Source organism: Aquarana catesbeiana, linkage group LG01 (genome assembly GCF_042186555.1).
Source record: "Aquarana catesbeiana isolate 2022-GZ linkage group LG01, ASM4218655v1, whole genome shotgun sequence".
In the NCBI taxonomy this organism is placed as follows: Eukaryota; Metazoa; Chordata; class Amphibia; order Anura; family Ranidae; genus Aquarana; species Aquarana catesbeiana.
Genome location: NC_133324.1, coordinates 217810764 through 217831816, shown reverse-complemented (window position 1 = coordinate 217831816; position 21053 = coordinate 217810764). Strand labels below are relative to the sequence as shown.

The 21053-nt window shown below is 44.0% G+C and overlaps 1 protein-coding gene across 2 annotated transcripts in view; it reads right to left on the bottom strand.

The window, feature by feature from the left end:
• Positions 1 to 20484, bottom strand: part of SLC27A6 (solute carrier family 27 member 6) — a 71677-nt gene extending 51193 nt beyond the window's left edge. Inside the window, exons 1-4 of one of the 2 annotated variants that reach the window (XM_073625082.1) lie at positions 20244 to 20484; positions 19500 to 20107; positions 5020 to 5229; positions 652 to 810 (exon numbers count right to left, since the gene is read on the bottom strand). In XM_073625082.1, the coding sequence (XP_073481183.1) occupies positions 652 to 810; positions 5020 to 5229; positions 19500 to 19980 (850 nt within the window). In that variant the 5' untranslated portion in view covers positions 19981 to 20107; positions 20244 to 20484. The remainder of the gene's footprint in view (positions 1 to 651; positions 811 to 5019; positions 5230 to 19499; positions 20108 to 20243) is intronic. The other variant, XM_073625073.1, reaches the window with a different exon arrangement.
• Positions 20485 to 21053: the final 569 nt, after the last annotated feature.

Sequence of the window (21053 nt, the reverse complement as noted above, 5' to 3'; positions counted from 1 at the left end):
GCCGTCAGTGGGAAGAATAGCGCCCCATCATTGCTGTCAAAAAAATAAATAAATAAATAAATTACATGCCAAATGTGGCAGAGGAGAGGGGGAGGGGAACTTAACGCAGAACTTCTCCTTTTGGGTGAAGTTCCACTTTAAGCAACCTTGTTTCCTTCAACCCATGGTTGAAGGAAGGAAAATTGCATAATGTAGGGCCAGCCTAAGCTCTGGAGCATCTGAGCTTGCAAGTGCACAGTCTATTTGCCTTTAGTAAATCAACCCCAGAGTACTTTCTGGTCTTTTATTTACAACTAAGCATCAACAGTGAGCAATAACTATATTTGACTATACACTAGATATGACTGCTCGAATAACTGTGGAGGGTAATAACTGCATACCCTGTGAGTATGACCAATGGCTGTTAAAAAGCCAAACACCTAGATAATACTGGCAATAATAGTAATGATCCATGATGTCAAAATGGACCCCTTTTAATCTCAATTCTGGGTGTTTGAGCATTTTCATCATAATCAAGTCATTTACTAAAGCCATAGTTCAAAGTGATTTTTGAAATGTTAGGGCTAGCAGAATTTTCTCTACACATCATACATGTTTATATAAAGATACTGTATAGAATGTTCAAGATAAAGCAGAATACAGATAACATACCAAGGTAGACACATCCACCAATTCCAATGAGGGAGGCTGCACTATGGTAGAGTGGTAGTGTAACATATATAATATCATCTGGATTGCCTCCGAATGCCCACATTCCAGCAGCACCCCGCAATGCTTGAAGCTGGCTGATAACAGCTGCTTTTGGGAGACCTACAAAGAAAAAAAAAATGGGCTTTAGAGAAAATGTTAAACACTCCTGAAGATCAAATAGATTTTTTTGTTAAAGGATTTAGACTTTTCTATGAAGAAAAGCTATTTCTGGTAAAGCGGTTGATGCCATAATTCGAAGTTAAACTTGATCCAAATCTTGGGAGTCTCTTAAAGTCAAGTTGGAAAAATAAATCTATTTTCTGTAATACTTGGCCCAAATTAGTGTTATGGAATAGGTTCCTCTATGACATCTTTATTGTATGGAACTGTGATACCAGTACACTTGAAATGTTTTACGTTTTCATATGACGGCAGGACGGTGCAGCTGTTAACCTGGGCCGCCGTCATATGACGGCGCAGCCTTCCAGGCAGCCCAGGGGGCGCGCGCGTGCGCGCCCGCCGCATCGGTCGGGTCCCGGTGCGCGTGCCCGGCGGCCGCGATGTCCACACACAGATCTACGCCCTGTCAGATGGGAGGAGACCAATGGTGTGTTCCTTGTACAGAGGAACACCGATCGGTCTCCTCCCCTTGTGAATCCCCTCCCCACACAGTTAGAATCACTCCCTAGCAACACATTAACCCCTACAGCGCCCCCTCCTGGTTAACCCCTTCATTGCCAGTCACATTTATACAGTAATCAATGCATTTTTATAGCACGGATCGCTGCATAAATGTGAATGGTCCCAAAAATGTGTCAAAATTGTCCGATGTGTCCGCAGCAATATCGCAGTCACAAAAAAAATCGCAGATCGCCGCCATTACTAGTAAAAAAAAATAATAAAAAAATGCTATAAATCTATCCCCTTATTTTGTAGACGCTATAACTTTTGCGCAAACTAATAAATATACGCTTATTGCGATATTTTTTACCAAAAATATGTAGAAGAATACGTATCGGCCTAAAATGAGGAAAAAATTTGTTTAAAAAAAAAAAAAAAAATTTGGATACTTATTATAGCAAAAAGTAAAAAATATTGTGTTTTTTCAAACTTGTCACTCTTGTTTTGTTTATAACACAAGAAATAAAAACCGCAGAGGTGATCAAATACCACCAAAAGAAGGAAAAAATTATAAAAATTTCATTTGGGTACAGTGTAGTATGACCGCGCAATTGTTATTCAAAGTGCGACAGTGCTGAAAGCTGAAAATTGGCTTGGGCAGGAAGGGGGTGAAAATGCCCTGTATGGAAGTACCGTATTTATCGGCGTATAACACGCACCGGTGTATAACACGCACCCCAATTTAGGAGGGAATTTTAAGGAAAAAAAAACTTTTAGGAGGGAAGTTGAAGGGAAAAAAACTTACATTTAAATGCCCATCATTGCAGCCTTCTCAGTGCAGCCTTGCCCCAGTGCAGCCATGTCAGTGCAGCCATGTCAGTGCAGCCATGTCAGTGCAGCCTTCCCCAGTGCAGCCTTCCCCAGTGCAGCCTTCCCCAGTGCAGCCTTGTCAGTGCAGCCTTCCCCAGTGCAGCCTTGTCAGTGCAGCCTTCCCCAGTGCAGCCTTGTCAGTGCAGCCTTCCCCAGTGCAGCCTTGTCAGTGCAGCCTTCCCCAGTGCAGCCTTGTCAGTGCAGCCTTCCCCAGTGCAGCCTTCCCCAGTGCAGCCTTGCCCCAGTGCAGCCTTCGATCAACGGTCCCTGCTCCCTGTGCTTCAAAATCGCCGACCGCGATTTGAAAATGGCGCCGCCGGCGCCGAAATACACAGAGCCGGTCCTCGGCTCTTTCCGGCGGCTCTCGCTTACTTTCGGCTCCACTCGTAGTCCCGAGCGGAGCTATCCGAGTAGGTTCGGATAGCTCCGCTCGGGACTACGAGTGGAGCCGAAAGTAAACGAGAGCCGCCGGAAAGAGCCGAGGACCGGCTCTGTGTATTTCGGCGCCGGCGGCGCCATTTTCAAATCGCGGTCGGCGATTTTGAAATTTTGACAGCTCAGGATCGCAGGGTATCAGCGTATAACACGCACCTGCGACTTTCCCCTGATTTTAAGGGGAAAAAAGTGCGTGTTATACGCCGATAAATACGGTAGTTAAAGAATAATAAACAATATGGGATACAGTGTTCCAGCCACGTTATTTTTGGGAAATACATAATCGTTCTAACTATACTTGTACCTTCATTAAATGTAACCATATTGCTACACTTGCTACAGTATAAAAAAGAAGAGAGGCGTCTCCAAGACCCCTTTCACACTGGGGCGCTTTGCAGGCACTACAGTGCTAAAAATAGTGCCTAAAAAGCTCCCTGAAAGAGCCACTGCTGTCTCTCCAGTGTGAAAGCCCCGGCGCGCTGGCAGGATGCTAAAAAAAGTCCTGCTAGCAGCATCTTTGGAGAGGTATAATCAATGGGGCAGCGCGGCTATACCGCCGGCATAATGCTGCTGCAGCAGTGCATCGCGGTGGTTTTAACCCTTTCGTGGCTGGTTTTTAACCCTTTCTGGGCCGCTAGCGGGAGGTAAAAGCACCCCACTAGCGGCCGAATAGCGCCGCAAAATTGCCGTTAAAGCGCCGCTTTACCGCCGATGCACCCATCGCCCCAGTGTGAAAGGGGTCTTCGTGTAGCAATATGGTTACATTTGATGAAGGGACAACATTTAGCAACTCACATGGTTGATGATTAAAACAGGCACATCTAAGTATGCAGGCATCTGGGGTAAAGCTGTCCACATAGGCCATCCTCCGCACCGCCATTGACGTCACCCCTTCCATGCTCTGCTCAATAAGCATTTTAAGCCTCACTTTCAGATCGCTCTACTACAGGGTAGTCTTTCCGTTCGCGATTGCAGACTGACAGCTGTGTGAGCCGTCGGTGCGAAGGATGGCCTATGTGAACAGCTTTACCCCAGATGTCTGCATACTTAGATGTGGCTCTTTTAATCATCAACCATGTGAGTTGCTAAATGTGAGTTGCTACACACTAATAATAAAATGTTTCTATCAAATGAATAACCTTAACAGTTAAATGTTTCAAATTATTTTAATTCTTATATGAACAGTTAGAGCAGCCCTCAAAAATTCCACTCACCTGCTCGCATTCTGCGAGTGGAATTTAGTGCAGGGCGAGTGAGGAGCGGGGGCGGACCAGGCTGACAGTTTCCTGGCTGATCGCTTCTGGCAGGCTTTTTTACTGGCCATCAGAGTGGCCCGGAGGGGGGGGTTCCCTGCCCCACACCCCCCCCGCTCTGATGTCCAGTAAAAAAAGCCTGCACCACTTCTGATTTTAGCCAGGAAACTGCCAGCTGGAGGACACAGAGCGGCAGGACCGGGCTGCCCTGGGGCTGCTTTGAGCTGAGCTGAGGCTGCAGTGCTCCCCTCTCTCTCCTCCTCCTCTTGTGTATCACACACACAGCTGGCATCTCCCACTGTGTGTCACGGAGCTGGGTCAGTGTTCAGCAGCAGCGGTGCTCTAACAAGGTCTCGCCCCCCCCCCCAGACCGGCTCGTGTGATAGTATTGAATTAGTGTTCTGCCTATCACATGAGCCAGTCTAGGGGGCGGGACCTTGCTACAGCGCCACCGAACACAGACCCAGCTCTGCGACACACAGCGGGAGACACCCGCTGTATGTGTGATCCATCATCCATGGTGAGTCTGTATTGATGGGCACAGTGAGGCTGCAATAATGGGCACAGTGAGGCTGCAATAATGGGCACAGTGAGGCTGCATTTGATGGGCACAGTGAGGCTGCAACGATGGGCACAGTGAGGCTGCATTCATGGGCACTGTAAAGCTGGGCATTGCCATATTTGGGCAATTACAGTATCCCCCGTCCCATCTGTTTACATTCAGCTTTTGTCCAGGGAATCCCCTTTCTAACAGCTGAATGGGGATGGAGATACAGTACTGTGCAGGAAGTGGCCACATTGATGACAGCTTCCCAGTACAGACACGCCCCACTCTGAGTATCAGCATAGCTCTGTAAGCCAGTTCAGAGGTGGTCTTAATTACCTCCAGTTTCCTAATCTGCGAATTGGCAGTAATTGTTTAAGAATATGTGATTGTCATTATGACAAGTTCTAAAAGTTGTTGTAGTGACTGCCTGAAGTTCTTGGTAATGTTACCGAACTGCCACAAATGCCTGCCTGAATTGGGCACAGGTAGTTCTAATGGAAACCAATGCCAGAAAAGTGCCATTTTGTGTTTTTGGCTTTTTGAAAGGTACATTATGATTTTTACAGCAATTACACTTTACATGAAATGACATTGCAGTGATACCTGTAGTCCCTGATGTGAAGATATAAAGTGTTGTAGCATTGGTGCTGCCCACAAAGCGCAGGTGAGCAGGTACAGGCTCATCTGTTACTGAATCCAGTTTGTCTAGGACAGTATTTACCCCTGGGAGACTAGATTCCTTAGCCATTACCCAAACTGCAATATTGTCTTCTTGCAGGCTTGGTAGAATCTCTTCCAATGAATCAAGCAAGTCTGGGAAGAAAAAAACACAAATATATCAATATAATTATGGTACTTTTTTAGCAATCAAATGGAACTCTAGAAAAACATGGATTTTCTTTTTAATAAAGAACTTAGTAGAGAAGAAAACCTCTGTCAAGCGGTCTATGTCCTCTATGGGAAAAAATTCTCTCGCTTCCTGTCCCAGCGGTCAGTGGGTAACAAGATAGAAAATATTGGAGTTCTCCTCAGTAGGGCTTCACATTGCAATAAAAACATCCAGTACTGTAGGGAGGAATTGGATCCTCTGTAGGTTTTTATGGTGTCTGGGTCTCCATCTCCTTAACTTCTTTTCCAGTGACACTGGGACAGGAAGTAAGGGGAAACTGTCCCAAAGGAGAACCAGACATAAACTAAGAGGAAGTTCTGTCTTTAAAGCCATTTGGGAAAACTGCATGAAATTTTAAATGCATCCTTTCTGAATGGATTAGGGTCAAGTTAAAAACCCAAATACCCAACGTGGCCTTCACTGCTGCCTTACCCCTGTGACTCACATCATTAGTTCTTATATATTCCTTTGGAGAATCCACTACTGAATACATAGACATATTGTGAACAGAAGGAACAAAGCACCAAATAATGAATGATCAATTCAAAATTCCATGGAACCCATTTTCTTGACAATGAAGTCGCAATCAGTGGAAAAATGGTAGCCAACACGCTACCGTTTTTCTACTGGTTGTGACTTCATTATCAAGAATATAAGTTGCATGGACTTTTGGACTGATCATTTCATTTGTTCCTTCTGTTCACATAAACTTCTCAAGTCAGTTATGCCCCACTCCTGTGGGACAACTCCCCCACTTTGTGTTTTCTGAGTGGCCTAGATCTAATTTGACAAGAACCACTACCAACGTGTATTTAGAGAAAGCTGAGCAAAGTCCAGCGACTTTATTTTATTTCATTTTGTGTCATGCCCCTTCTTGAGAACTCTCCTTACAAATGTACAGAGAACTCAGAGGCCAGTGACACCATCATCTCAAATTTAAAGCTGTATTAAACTCAAAAGTAAACATTTATTATATTGCAGCTTACCAGTTCTTAGATGTGGTGGCTGCATTAGTTTTATATTTTTAGGCCCTTTTGCTCTATGTTTTCACCTGGTGATGTGGCCAGTTACACACCTCCCGTATTAGAGTGCCTCCACTCTGGATGAAGGAGCAACAGAGACAGCAACATTTTTAATCAATCTGGGTGGAGGAGAGTCTTGACAATCACAAGCCGATTACCGCGGACTTTAACATTACACGCTTATCAGTATCTTTCAATATGTGAGTACACTCTTGATATATGTTACAATAAAGCTTTTAAACGGTTTCACACTATGGACATTCCCTCTTTTCTATGGTGAAAATATTCTAAGCCGGTATAGCAACACTCACAGCACGGACCGGAGACATCCAGGGCTGCCGCAGAGTGGCAAACACTGTGACTGCTCATACCCCTGCAGGGGTGTTCTCATTTGGTGAGTGCAAGCATAATAAGATCCCGGTTAAGAAGCACCATCACAAGACCAGCACTTGAACAAGGATTTGTTTACTACAACACTACCTCCCAATGAGGCCTTTCCAAACCATTTTGAAAACCACTTTTCCAAAAGACATTTTGAGCTATTTAAAAAGACTCTTCATCACAACTACGTATATATTTTTCCAGCAAGTACTGGGCTTATGAAGCACAAATCACTTTTAACTGTTTAAGCACTAGTCACTTTATGATTTTAGTACAACTAGCACGATTTGCACTTAGATAGCCAAAAATGAAATGGTATGTGATATAGGACCGCAATCTTTTTATTTATAACCCACATTTAGCACAAGGCACTTTAATTATAAGCATTCACATATTTGTAACCAGCAAACAATTTTCCACTTTTAGTTTTGGCATATGCAACATCAATTTGTAACTTTCATTTGGGCATCTAACCATTCCCACCTGGAATCAATATCCAGAGGGGCAACCTACGCCACTTTTTCTAATCCAACAACACAGACACCAGAGGGTGTAGCACAATTGGAAAGCAAGTATAAATTGGACTTTTAAGGCTATATCACATACCACTGTGCACGTTAATATTTTTCAAACATATCTTTTATTCTGTTCATATGATATGTTTTTTGTAAAGAAGTTACTTTCTAAGCACCATATTGTGTTTTAGGTTCACAACCTTAAAATTTTGTAAGACAACACATTTAGTCAATAGATTTTAATTAGGTCATTACACCAGGCAACTATAAAAATCGCATCACATCAGAGCAGCGCCACACCTACACTCTTCTTTTTCTCATATTGTAGTATTTTCCACCTAGGTGGAATTATACATGTAGAGGCAGCAGCTCCTAACATATCTGGAAAGTACCCCTATCCATAGCGCGGATCCATTCTACTTATCCAAGGGCAGCTATTGAACTTCCTTAATTCTAGTCCCTTCGTACGTCATCACGTTCAAACCAACGGACTTTCGAATGGACTTTAGTTCGCCAGTATTCACCAGTTCTGTCACCAGATACACACTGCACTACAATGCTAGTGCAGGTAAAACTGTGACAAACAGTCCCCTTGAGCTTTTTTTAATCTGGTTTGTGCAGAGTTGTGTCAAAAGGCTCTATCTGGCTTTTGGGTCCTGGCAGAGACCTGTGGCACATCTTTGCATGAGTGAGTGTTTTATTGGACATGTACTGTACATTTAGTTCTGGTGCCGTTGTTGTTCATGCGTGGAAAACCCACGCTTGCGCATATATGACACAGGGATCTGTCGGGACCTGAAGCCATGTGGCACATCTCTGCACATGCAGAAATGAGGAACAAGCATCATTCTTACCCAGAATGGACACAATAAAGTTAAAAAAGAATTAAAAAAAAAAAATAGCCCAATATGAGTGAGGGTGAGGGAAGAAGGCAGGGGAAGCAAGGTAATTAGGTTGAAGATCTGCTTTAACTATATGTATAACTACAATCTTGACAAGTGGGAAAACAAAAAACACACACACACACAAACACAAAACCACCAAACAAAAACACCTACAAAATGTTTCCAATGCCTCCTAGAAAAGCTCAAGTCGCCTGCATGCTAGCAATGATGTGGGCAGGGCTAGTGCTCTGCCCATCTTGTGGTTCTGATGTCTGGTGGGAAGAGCAGTTTCTACCTGTGTTTAATTTTCTGGGACCAATCAAATTACACACAGATCAAAACAGTTCTTCTCATCAGCTGTCAGTGCAGACTTGGTGGAGTATACAAGGAAAGGCTGCGCTGCTGTAAATGAGTGAGTGTGGTCATGAACCATTTATATGACCATAACATGTACACCTATATTTGATAAGAAACAATTAATGATATTTGGAAAAGGGATGATGATACCTGGAACAAACATTAAACTTAATTACCACAAATATGGGACATATACGATTACTCTTTATATATATGTGCAATCAAACATCCAGTATGTTAAACAAAGTCCATACATAAACGTTCCTTTGCTGGAAATGTCTTTCACCAGTAGAGAATGAAAAAAATATTAATAATAATGGTAATGAATAAAACACCACTCTTCTGCTGATGTGAAGCATGCACTGTTGTCACCCTGAAGAGTGTGATGATAGGGAAATTCCTCCACCAAACCAAACGATCTGCCCCTTACCAGATCTTTTGATCTCTTGTTTAAGGAGATCGTATGTGCAGTTGGCTGTGTCCCCCAGCCACTGGGTCTCTGTCAGAAATATGGCTCCAAGGGTCACCTCTCAAGGGGTCCTCTGGATGATATACTGGCACTCTTCTACAGGTAGCTTTAGCTGAGATCCACCAGCAACCTTTCAGCTATCCAGTGCAGGTGGACGGGTAAATGCCGGATTATCGGGACGTCAGACCCACCAGCAACCGCCCAACTATTCAGTGCCTGGAAGGTTGCTGGTGGATCTCAGCTAAAGCTACCTGTAGAAGAGTGCCAGTATATCATCCAGAGGACCCCTTGAGAGGTGACCCTTGGAGCCATATTTCTGACAGAGACCCAGTGGCTGGGGGACACAGCCACCTGCACATACGATCTCCTTAAACAAGAGATCAAAAGATCTGGTAAGGGGCAGATCGTTTGGTTTGGTGGAGGAATTTCCCTATCATCACACTCTTCAGGGTGACAACAGTGCATGCTTCACATCAGCAGAAGAGTGGTGTTTTATTCATTACCATTATTATTAATATTTTTTTCATTCTCTACTGGTGAAAGACATTTCCAGCAAAGGAACGTTTATGTATGGACTTTGTTTAACATACTGGATGTTTGATTGCACATATATATAAAGAGTAATCTTATATGTCCCATATTTGTGGTAATTAAGTTTAATGTTTGTTCCAGGTATCATCATCCCTTTTCCAAATATCATTAATTGCTTCTTATCAAATATAGGTGTACATGTTATGGTCCTATAAATGGTTCATGACCACACTCACTCATTTACAGCAGCGCAGCCTTTCCTTGTATAGTATTTTGAAGTGGAGGTTGTCTCACATTTAGGGTTGCAGTAGCAATAATATTTCTTGGTCTTCACAGACACATGTTTTCTGTTTATTGAACATTTTATGGGATAGCGCAGTATATACCTTTTGGTTTTGAATTTATAGACTTGGTGGAGTACCCACCCATGCTGGCTCTGCCCCCAGGCTCCTCCCACCAGCCAATCAAACTATTTTTTATATATATATATATATATATATATATATATATATATATATATATACACATACACACACACACACACACACACACACACACACACACACACGAAAAAGCTCCTCCCAACGGTCATTAAACTGGACCTGAGGGGAAAGCACAACACCCCATGCTGGATGCAACCCCCTAGGTTTACATACCATCTCTGAATGAATGAGTTATTCATGCATGTTCAGAGTGACCAGCCCCACCACATGAATGGCTCATTCATTTTGGACTGCCCACTGATTGGACACTTCGATCTAAATATTGGCAGTGGCTGAGACCAATAGGACCGCCTACTTACCAGCATCCTTCCTTGCTAGGAAGCAATCATCTCCATTTTCATTGTATGCTATACGCATTATAAAATGTTTACATGCACACAGCAAAAAAAAAACATAATAGTCTCTAAATGCGGGACTAGGGAGTTTCAAGGTTACGATTCTGGAAGCTCCTCTAGCAAACAGAGCAAAAGGCCCCATTCACATGGACACACTGGGATTTATAAGCTGCATTCAGATACGTAAAAAAAAAAATAAAAAGGGAGGATATAAACACGCATTTTTTTTTTTTTTATTATGTCAGTGTGTATGAGGCCATAGTTTTATCACATTGCTAAAATGTAAAAATAAGTACAGGTACTCCTCACTTAATGACCAGGTTCCTTTCCAAAGACCAGGTTGTTAAACTGATTGGTTGTTAAAACGAGGAGTCACAAGAAAACTGTCAGACTTACTGGTAACAGTGTTTCTACGAACCTACCAGGACGGCAACTCATGAGACATGATAGGCTCCTCCCTACAGGAAACACAATCAGTTCACAGCTGTTTAAAAGGCCCCACCCTTACCCCTTGTCCTCAGTAGTTGCAAAGTAATTCTCCCAACCAATTCATAAGGGTTCTTTCAAACATTTAGGCACTCACCACCTATTGTATACATCTTCGTCCACCCTTAACAGGGTGGGAAGTAGGCCTGCCGTTCTGGAAGGTTTGTAGAAACACAGTTACCGGTAAGTCTAACCGTCGGTTTTCTTATCTCACCTTCCAGGACGGCAACACATGAGAGGATAATCAAGTAATCCGCAGGCCTATCTTAGGGTGGGACCACTGCCTGTAGCACTTTTTGACCGAAGGCTAGGTCTTGCTGCGAAAGGACCTCCACTCGTTAGTGCTTCAGGAAGGTGTCTTGGCTGGACCAGGTGGCTGCTCTATGAATTTGCTCCCAGGAGGCTCCTGCTTTTTCAGCCCAGGAGGTTGCCAGGGCTCTAGTTGAGTGTGCCTTCAACTTTGCTGGTGCAGGTATAAGAAGGGAGAAGGAAGGGACGCACCACTAAGTGCAGTATCACAAAGGGATTTTAATAGAATATAATACATTTATTGTTTTCTATTAAAATCCCTCTGTGATACTGCACTTTGTGCCGTTTCCTTTCCTTTCTTGTACTCAACAGAGCTGGTTATACTCTGCGGACAGCAGCCTGAAGTACTTTTCACACACAGCCCTCTATTCCACCTCATCCCAAAGACTAACTCCCAGTGCTGTATTTCCACCGGAACTAGCTGTTGTTGCTGGCATGCACTCTTGTGCCTGAATTTTTAAAACTTTATGCTGGTGCAGGTATACCTGAGCTTTCGTATGCTACCATAATGGCTTGCCTTATCGACCTAGAAACTGAAGGTTTTGAAGCTTGAAGCCCCTTCCTTGATCCAGAGAAGAGGATTAAAAAGGTTATTAGATCTCCTAAATTATTTTACCCTCTGTAGAGAAGTGAGGAGGCATCTCCTGACATCTAAACAATGACATTTCTTTTCCGCCTCATTTTTTGGGTTCTCACAAAAGGATGGTAGAGTTATTAACTGTGTCTTATGGAACACTGATGACACCTTAGGCAGATACAAAGGATCTGGCATGAGGGTGATCCTATCTGGTAAGCTCGACAAAAAAGGTTCCTTAATGGATAGACCCTGTAAGTCCCCTACCCTTCTAGCTGTAGTAATAGCTTGGAGGAAGGCTCATTTTAAAGCGGAGTTGCACCCAAAAATGGAACTTCCACTTTAAGTACTTGTGACCACCTGACATGCCATATTTGTTTTTGTTTTTTTTTTTTGGGGGGGGGGTAATCGGGTACCTAGGAAGGAAGTTCACCTCTCCCCCCTCCCTTCCTGCAAACTTCTGGGACACGTCACAGGTCCCAGAAGATTGCCCGGCCATTCATAACATGCAGTGCGGCCTGCGCAGTGCGCGCCCAGCTGTGAAATCACAGCTGGGCGCCAACACACTTGCGATGCTGGTGACACAGAGGAGGGAAAGAGAAGCTAGGCTTCGGGGCGGCCGCATCGCTGGACCGTGAAACAGGCGAGTGTTCTTTTATTAAGAATCAACAGCTATGCTTTTTGTAGCTGCTGACTTTTAAATGGGTGGAATTCCGCTTTAAAGGTCAAAAACTTAAATAATACTTCTAAGGGTTCAAATGGGTGTCTTGATAAAGCCTCTAGTGCCCTCGTTAGGTTCCTGCCTCGCGACCTATCTTTCGTGCCAAGGGTAGCCCTATCTCTGGCCACCAAAAATCTTTTAATTAAAAAGGTTCCTTCGTAATTCTAGCATCAAGAAAAACAGAAAGAGCTGCCACTTGTATTTAAACAGTGTTGACAGAGTGTTGACAGCCACACCCTTCTCTACTCCATCGTGAAGAAATTTTAGGATTACAGGAACATAGGTGGGAAACAATCTGTTTTTGTTTACACCAAGTACAAAAGATATTTCTGATTTTAGAGTATATCTTCCATGTTACCGGCTTCCTGTTCAAGAGGAGAGTGTCTATCACTTTCTGAGCAACCCTTATCCCTCATATCCCTGATTTGCGGCCTTCAAGGTCGCAAACCAAGTCCTCCTCAGCCACCATGGGGCCACTAGAAGGAATAGGCCTGAGGACTGGCTGAGTTTCTGAATGACTCGAGGAATCAGTGCCAGAGGAGGGGGAAGGCGTAAGCCAACTGGAGGTTCCAGCTCTGTGTTAGGGCATCCAGACCCTCTGACCCTCTTTCCAGACAGAGAGAGAAAAACTTATTTTCCTTTCTGTTCTTTTGAAAAATAGGTCAAATAGGTCTATCTCTGTGCAGCCGAACTGCTGACAAAGAGACCACCCTGCGCTCGGCCCAAGCCAGAATCCATTGTTAAACTTAGAAGAGCTTTGGATCTGGTCCCCCCCGAAGGTTCAGATAGGCTACAACCATAGCATTTTCTGAGAAAACCTGGACTTCTTTGCCTGCGACCCTGCTTTTGAAGGCTTGGCCCACTGCTCTGTTCTCCCTGAGATTGGAAGAGGACCTGGCTATTCCATTGTCCTAGGTTCCCTGAGCCTTTGCTTTTCCTAAGTGGGCTACCCATCCCTGGGCGCTGGCATCTATGGTGACCTTTAGTGGATCCCACTAAGCCCAAGGTCTGCTTTTTTCCAGATTGCTTGGGAACGACCACCACTTCAGGCAGGATTTTATCTGAGAAGTGATGATTAGACTTCCATTTGGGATTCATTCCTTTTGTCCCAAGAGGAAATATGGAAAAATTGAAGGTCCCGAGTGCAGTTGTGCCCAAACCACTGCTGGAATTCTGTCTGACATGAGTCCTAGGACCCAGAGGATCTCTCTCCTAGAACACACGGGGGCTCCTATCAGCCTTTTGACGGCTGTGACTATTTTCTAGAGATGATTTCTCCCTGTTCACCAGCCAGCCTAGCTTTTGCAGGACAGAGATCACCCTTTGGGTGTCTGTTTCCACCTGCGTGGCTGACAGACCAAAAAAGAGCAGGTCGTCCAGGTAAGGTATTAACGCTATCCCTTGGAGATGGAGATAGGCCACTGCCTCTGCTAGGATCTTCGTGAAGATCCTTGGACTGGCCGCTAGTCCAAAACGGAGTGCCCTGAATTGCCAGTGGAAAACCTCTTCCTGGGTTACCACCGCAAATCTCAGTAATGCCTAGTGTTCGGTAAATATCGGAACATGTAAATATGCATCCCTGAGATCCAAGGTAGTCATGAAAACATCCTTTAACCAATGTTTTCCATGGAAAACCTTTTGCATTCTAGAAATTTGTTTAAGTTCCTGAGACTTATAATAGGGTGATACTTTCCTGAAGGCTTGGGTACCACAAAAATGTGGGAGTAGAAGCCTTATCATCGCTGTTTTTTTGGTACTGGAAGTACCACCTGTTCCACCAATTCCTGAATGCCTTCTGATAGGGCCTTCTTTTTTAATGCATCCTTGGGAGGATATGTTAGCGTAATCATAGGCGGGGGCTTTGATGAGAGCTCTAGGCGTAGCCTTCTCTGATCAAACTGATAATGTATGGACTGTCTGAAATTGTCTCCCAGTGGGAGATGAAATGAGACAGCCTGCCCCCTACCTTGGCGTCACTTGGACTCTTTGGTACTTTGGCCTGTAGAGGGAAATAGCAAATTACCTTTTTGCCTACCTTTACCAAACCCCCACCTTCTGCTGGGTTCTTTCTTGAATTTTTGCTGACTTTGTCCCAAGGGGCCTCGAAAAAATTTCTTGTAACTTTCCCATCTGGGTTTGACAGGAATTTTCTTCCCTTTTTCTGAGGACCTGGTCAAAACCCTATCCAAGCCTGGTCCAAACAGCAAAGACCCTTGAAAGGAGAGACCATAGTTTGGTATTTGAGGTAATATCGCCTTCCCAGGCTTTAACCTATATGGCCCTCCTGGAGTTAATCAGGGCACCTGTTTTGACTGAGGCTTTCACTGACTCCACAGCCACATCTGCCAAGAAAGCTACAGCCTTCCCTACTACTGAAAGAGAATCCAGAACTTCCTGAGACTTATTACCCTGTGAGAGGTGTTTATTAAGTCTCTCTATCCAGAAGTCTGCATTCCTGGCAACGCAGGTTGCTGCTAAGGCTGGGGCCATAGTGTAAGAATTGGCCTCTGATGATTTTTTCAGTAGGGACTCTGATCTGTGATCCACAGCATCCCGGATGTTCCCTGCATCCTCAAAGGAGAGGTCAGACTTTTTGGATACCTGAGAAAGAGTGGCGTCCAACTTAGGGACCTCCTCTTTGAAGGGAAACCTTCTTTTTCAAGTTTTAGTCTTGACCAGACTCCTTTCAGGAAACTCCAATTCTTGGAGGACTAAATCCTTCAAGGATTGGTGCAGGGGAAATACCCTTGACTGTTTTTTCACCAACCCCCTGCACATCTTATTTTGTGCAGAGGGTTCTTTAGCTGGTTCAGGGATCTCTTCAGTGGCATAGATCGCCTGAAGGAGTCCCTCCAAGTCTTCTAAGCCAAAGAGATGTCTGTTTAGCCTGTCTTCCACATCACTATCCAGACCTGGGTCAGCCTCCTCTTCTGAACTGGGTTCAGATTTTGCCTGGCTTTCTCTTCTTCCTCCCTGGCCTGTGTCTGGGGGGAGTCCCTGAGATAGAGGCAGAAAGCTACTTGGATCTGGTTTGGTCAGCAAACTCTCCTGAGGAGGAGGGGCCCTCTTTAGGGGTGAGTTCCTCTGAGATTACTACCTGGGGGGTGGCTACAGAGGTGCGGATAGACTGAATAGTGGCCATCATTTCCTCCTGCACTTTTTTAAGGAAATCTTTCATTAATCCTGAGGCCTCTTTCCCAGCCAGTTTGTTAATACACCGATAAAAAAAAAGGCTTGGTGTGAGATCTAGACAATCTTTCCCCACATGTACTGCACTTTGAGGCACTAGTGTTAGCAGATGTAGAAGGTGGTTTATCAGAGAGCTCCACTTGGGGAATCTGCAAGAGAAGAGGAAACAATCAACAGTCACTCTTCCTGTCCCCTTTAACATGGCTGCAGGCCCCTATCCTCAGAGGTGAGTGCATGGGGGTATACCAGTGGCAACTAAGGGCTAGTCTGGTGTCACCCCCCATAATAAGTAAAAGGCACTTACCTGGGCCCGACTTGCCTTTGCCTGCAGCCACCTGTGCTGCCTTTCCATCCTCCTTTTCCATGAGGTGGGTCGTGGCAGACTTTCAGCTCCTTGCAGCTCGGCGAGTCCTGGTACAAACAAGAAAGCTTCAGCCTCCACAGCCACGCAAGTCTGAAGCTTGGAGTGCACAATGTCCTCCCCGTGGTGTCTTTACTCCACCCGGACTCCAGAGAAATGGCGCCCGTTGCATAGAAAGACGGGAGGAGACCCAAGCTGCTGAGCGGTGTACAACAGCGGGGGATTCGGCTACACCCAGGCCGCCTGCACAATGCCGTGGTGGCGACCTGTTAGAAGCTCTGAGGTGGCAGGTCTGTCCAGCCCTTGCCGGCATTCCTAAACCTGGCTCACAGGGGAACCATCCAACTCTCTTGGTCTTCTGGCCAGAGAAAAAAAAAAAAAGTTTTGCTGTGGGAGAAACACAATCAATACTGAGAACAAGGGGTAAGGTGGGGCCTTTTAAACAGCTTTGAACTGCTTGTGTTTCCTGTAGGAAGGAGCCTATCATCTCTCACGTGTTGCTGTCCTGGAAGGTGAGATGAGAAATCAATATTTTAAGCATTCTTAACTACTGTATGAAAAAAAGGTCTAAAACACAAAACTCCAGCTCAATAACGTTGTTTTAATTTGCATAAGTACAGAACACAGATGAAAATTCTGTACTGTACTGTACAATACAATGATGTACAGCATGTTGTTCAGGTGGGGAGAGCTGGTCGTAAGTCCGAGCAGTCGTTAAACAGGTAAGTCGTTAAACGAGGAATATCTGTATTCCTTCAACGAGTGGGCATAACACTTGGGTCCTAACTGCTCTTTAACTATTTTACTGCATAGATCATCATACCAGAATTACAGACATCTCAAAGTTAAATAGGTTTTGCATTGCCCAGTAAGCAACTTTATGCACACTATGTTCTATGAACTGTCATTTAAGTTAGGACAAGTAATGTTATCTTCTGAAAAAATGCACAGGAGGGGACTGTAATGGGATATCTTAGATATGCCTCTTCATACACTGTTATCCTCTGCATATTTTGGTTGCTAGATTGCTGTATGATAGAGCCAAAAGATCTGTGCTTGCTTTACACATGCGTGGTTTGTTTCTTGTTCTTTTGTGAAATGCATGAAGTACATAATAGAAGAAGCACATGGCAGCAAACACAGGAAAAAGGCGTCCCCTAACTGAGGCCTCACTAGCAGCTCAGAAATTCTAAATATTAACCTTTTCACTGCAGCCTGTGAAATGTAAAGTGAAACAGGCAAAAAAAAGCAATTTTGCTTTACATTGTACTGCTCAGATGGAAATTATGATAACAGCAAAACACTAACATAATTACATATAATTAGATTACACCTACTTTGTGTGCCTTTTCATACATTTACTACAAATAAAATTGTAGCCAAACCTCAGTGGATCCCCCCAAAAAAAAAAAAAAAAAATCCCCTATCCCCGAAAAGAGTCTCCGTATTGTTACTAATATCTAGAATTCATACAAAACCCTCACAAATTAATAGGATTTCAGAAAATAAAATGTGGGGCTGCCCTTTCTCTCCAGATGCTCTAAGCATAGGGCCACAAGTGCTTTAGGCCCCTTTCACACGGGGCTGTCCATTTTTACTACTCCACTTGCTCAGCGGGGATCGCTCGATTGATCCCCGCTGAGCCAGCGGTTCACAAGTCTGTCTCTGCACACTGTGCAGTGACGGACCTGTCAGAGAGTCTGCTCTCCCCTATGGGGGGGAGGAAATCGGATGATTACGGACCGCCTGTCTGTTTTCATCCGATCCGATCGACAGATGGAAAATAGGAAATCCATCCATCTGGATTTTGCGGGGCGGATCGGATGTCAGCGGACATGTCACCGCTGACATCTGACGCTCCATAGAGCTGTATGGAGCGACCGTTCAGACCCACCTGAAAAACTGACAGGCGGATCTGAATGTGGTAAATACATGCAAACATAAATATTATCTTTGGGTAAACTTTTGTTTTTTGAAGATTCTGTTCTGCTATTGCGTATCAAATCAGAGATACATTTCATTGCCATTTGACAAAAGGACTGTGAGAGTGCTGAATCTGGTGCAGCTGTGTGGTAGCCAGTTTCTAACTTCAGCTTGTTCAGCTAGGACTTGATGAAAAACCTGGAAGCTGATTGGTTTCTATGCAGAGCTGCACCAGATTTTGCACCCTCCGGTTTTAGTAAATCAAACCCTAAATAACTGAAAGACAATTTTGCGGTTAGTACCATAAAATAAACAGGGCATAATGAATTAAAAAATGGAAAGAAAGAGGGCGCACCAGCCTAGTGCATTATCCCACATGTATTTATTGCATAATGAAATGATAAAAAAAAACTACTCACAGGCATGGGGACATAGGCTTGCTCATACAAGACATTTGTCCGTAGCTATACAGTCCTAGAATCAACAGTCTCCAGATCGTGGGGGGACCAAACATGGGTCCCAGCTGGCTAACGCGTTCAAAGGATTCTCTTTCCTCAGAAGCTCTGGAGAATCCTTCGAAATGCGTCACTTAGCAGGGGCCCTTGCATGGTCCCCCACACGATCTGGAGACTGTTGATTCTAGGACTGTATAGCTATGAACAAGTGTCTTGTATGAGCGCACCTATGTCCTCATGCTTGTGAGTAGTTTTTTTATCATTTTATTATGCAATAAATACATGTGGGATAATGCACTAGGCTGGTGCGCCCTCTTTCTTTCCATTTTCATAGCAACAGTAAGGACACCCCCAGTCCTACAGGGTAACAAGGTTTGAAGCGATACCCCCTTTGAAGTGGACTACTACGTATATGGGTGCTAAGCTACCATACTCATGCACAAAAATATTTCTGCATTTTTGTATCCACTGTTTTGTCTTGAAATGCATGAATCTCTGTTTAGACAGGAGATGTCACATTTTCCTAATTAAGAGTTTTTCCAGAGGTCTTCAGAATAATAAACGTCTTGTCTATTTTTACGGATCTGAACACAGGTGTATGGCTTTCTGTGGACCCATTCACCCAGCTGCGTAAAGATCTGTAAACCTGCACTGTGTTCAGATCTATTAAAAAAAAAAAAAAAAAAAATCTGCATCTGAGGACCTCTGCATATAGACCATATTTTACGCTGTACCGTTCATGCTATATTTTTTTATGCATACAGTTTAAATGTAGCTGATTGCGTCCAATGGAGGTTGGTGGAAGGCAACAGCTGCTTCAGTCCTAGCAACAGAAGACACTAGTTGGCTGCCTGTGTACTAGCAACTGAGGATGCTAGGCAGCAACAGCCACCTGTATCCTAACAACCATATGCCTACAGCACTTTTTACACAGGATCTGTCAACTTCTGACAGCAAGGTCCTGTGTACTGGTTGCCATATATTCATGTGTATGTATCCTTACTCAGTTTGTAAACATTGTCCAAGGTCACAAAAAAGTTGTAACTGGAATGAACACCAGCAAGGATTACGAATGCAGTAATGCTACATCTGAATATTAACCAGTAAGTACTTAGTGCTTTACAAATATGTAAATTATATGACCAAGACAACTGAAAATACTTTATGATTTCCTATTACCTGCTCCCACAATAAGAATCTTGGCTCCACAGCTATGGAAGCAATGCAGTAAGGATCGGGATCGGATGTTGTAATTAAGAAATGCCACTAGACAGCCAAGTTTAGCCAACCCAAACCACACGTTCAGAAAATCTGGTTCATTGTTCATAAGCATAGCCACTGTATCCCCCTTTTTCAATGATGTATGCTTCAGAAAACAGTGGGACACCCGATTGCTCCTTCTGTCCACATCTCGATAAGTGTGGACATCTCCGTGGAATATTATAAAAGCCTTATCAGGGACCCGCTGAGCTTGCTGAATGAAACGATCTACAACAGTCACCACATGACCTGTCTTTTTATACGCCTCAAGCAGAAGTCCATAGCGGGCTACTTTCAACAGGTATCTCAGATCAACCCAAAAGTATGGGAAAAACTTCTTCTGCAGGAAATGGAGAGCTGCCAGGCCCGTCACAAGTCCCGTTATCCAACAAAGAGCCATAAGGCACTAGGTTGCCACTCTGCACAAGATGAAATACGTTACACAATCACAGGATGAGCGAGTAGACAGGTGGGACCAGTAGATGCCATAGATCACCAAGAACAGCAACCGAGCATGCCTTCATCAACTGAAATAGAAGTAGAAAAAAGAAACACATCAACAGAATAAATGTTTGCGAAGTAGCAGCAATAACAGATCCAGAAACTGTTACATACTGTAGAAGTGTAAAACCTGTGGCAATACAGTAATCTCTTGCCTCTCACCTACTTTCAGGCTCTCTGCAGGATCCTTCTACAAATATTTCTTTACATAACAGAAGGAAGCGAAGAAGACTTTCTTCTCAGTTCCATGTTTTTCGCTGCAAGTCTGCAGTGCTGAAAAATCTCACACTCTGCCTTAAACGAAAGCATTGTGGGCTTATAGCTTTCGAAAAAAAAGGGGGATGGGATCTGAGACTGATGAGCTATAGAATCTATCCACTCCCAACTGATCTGGAGACACAGCCTACTTGTTTACAAGCCAAAGCTTAGATAACACCCAGATAAACGCCTCACTCATTGCTACAAAGGCTGCTGAGGAAACCTGTCAGGGAGGGAGCAGACTAGCAATGAGGAAGTGTCTTGTGTTATACAATGAACTGTTACGTTATAGTTACTGTGGAGGACATACAAGGCTCGGAGATTTAATAAGAGCAAATAAGCTGATTAATTATGTTGCTTCTTGTTAGACAGAGAAAGCACACTCAGCACAACTTGTTGGCAAACTACCAATTCAGGTTTTGCATGCTGTATAAGAGTATTTGGTCTTAAAACCTAGAAATCCGATACGGGGGATGCAGAAGCATCCAGTGAGGACAGGTAAAATACCTTTATTGACTGTAGAAAATAATGCTCCGGTTGGCTAAACACCTTGTGGACTTTATCTAATTCAGGCACAAAAATATAAAATCACAATAGGGGAAGGAAAGATATTTGATGCATTTCACACTATACTAGCAATCAATGGTTATGCATAAGCGTTAGTGTAGCACTACCCCTGTAGGGGTTGCAGGTTTGCAGATGACAGGGTTCCCC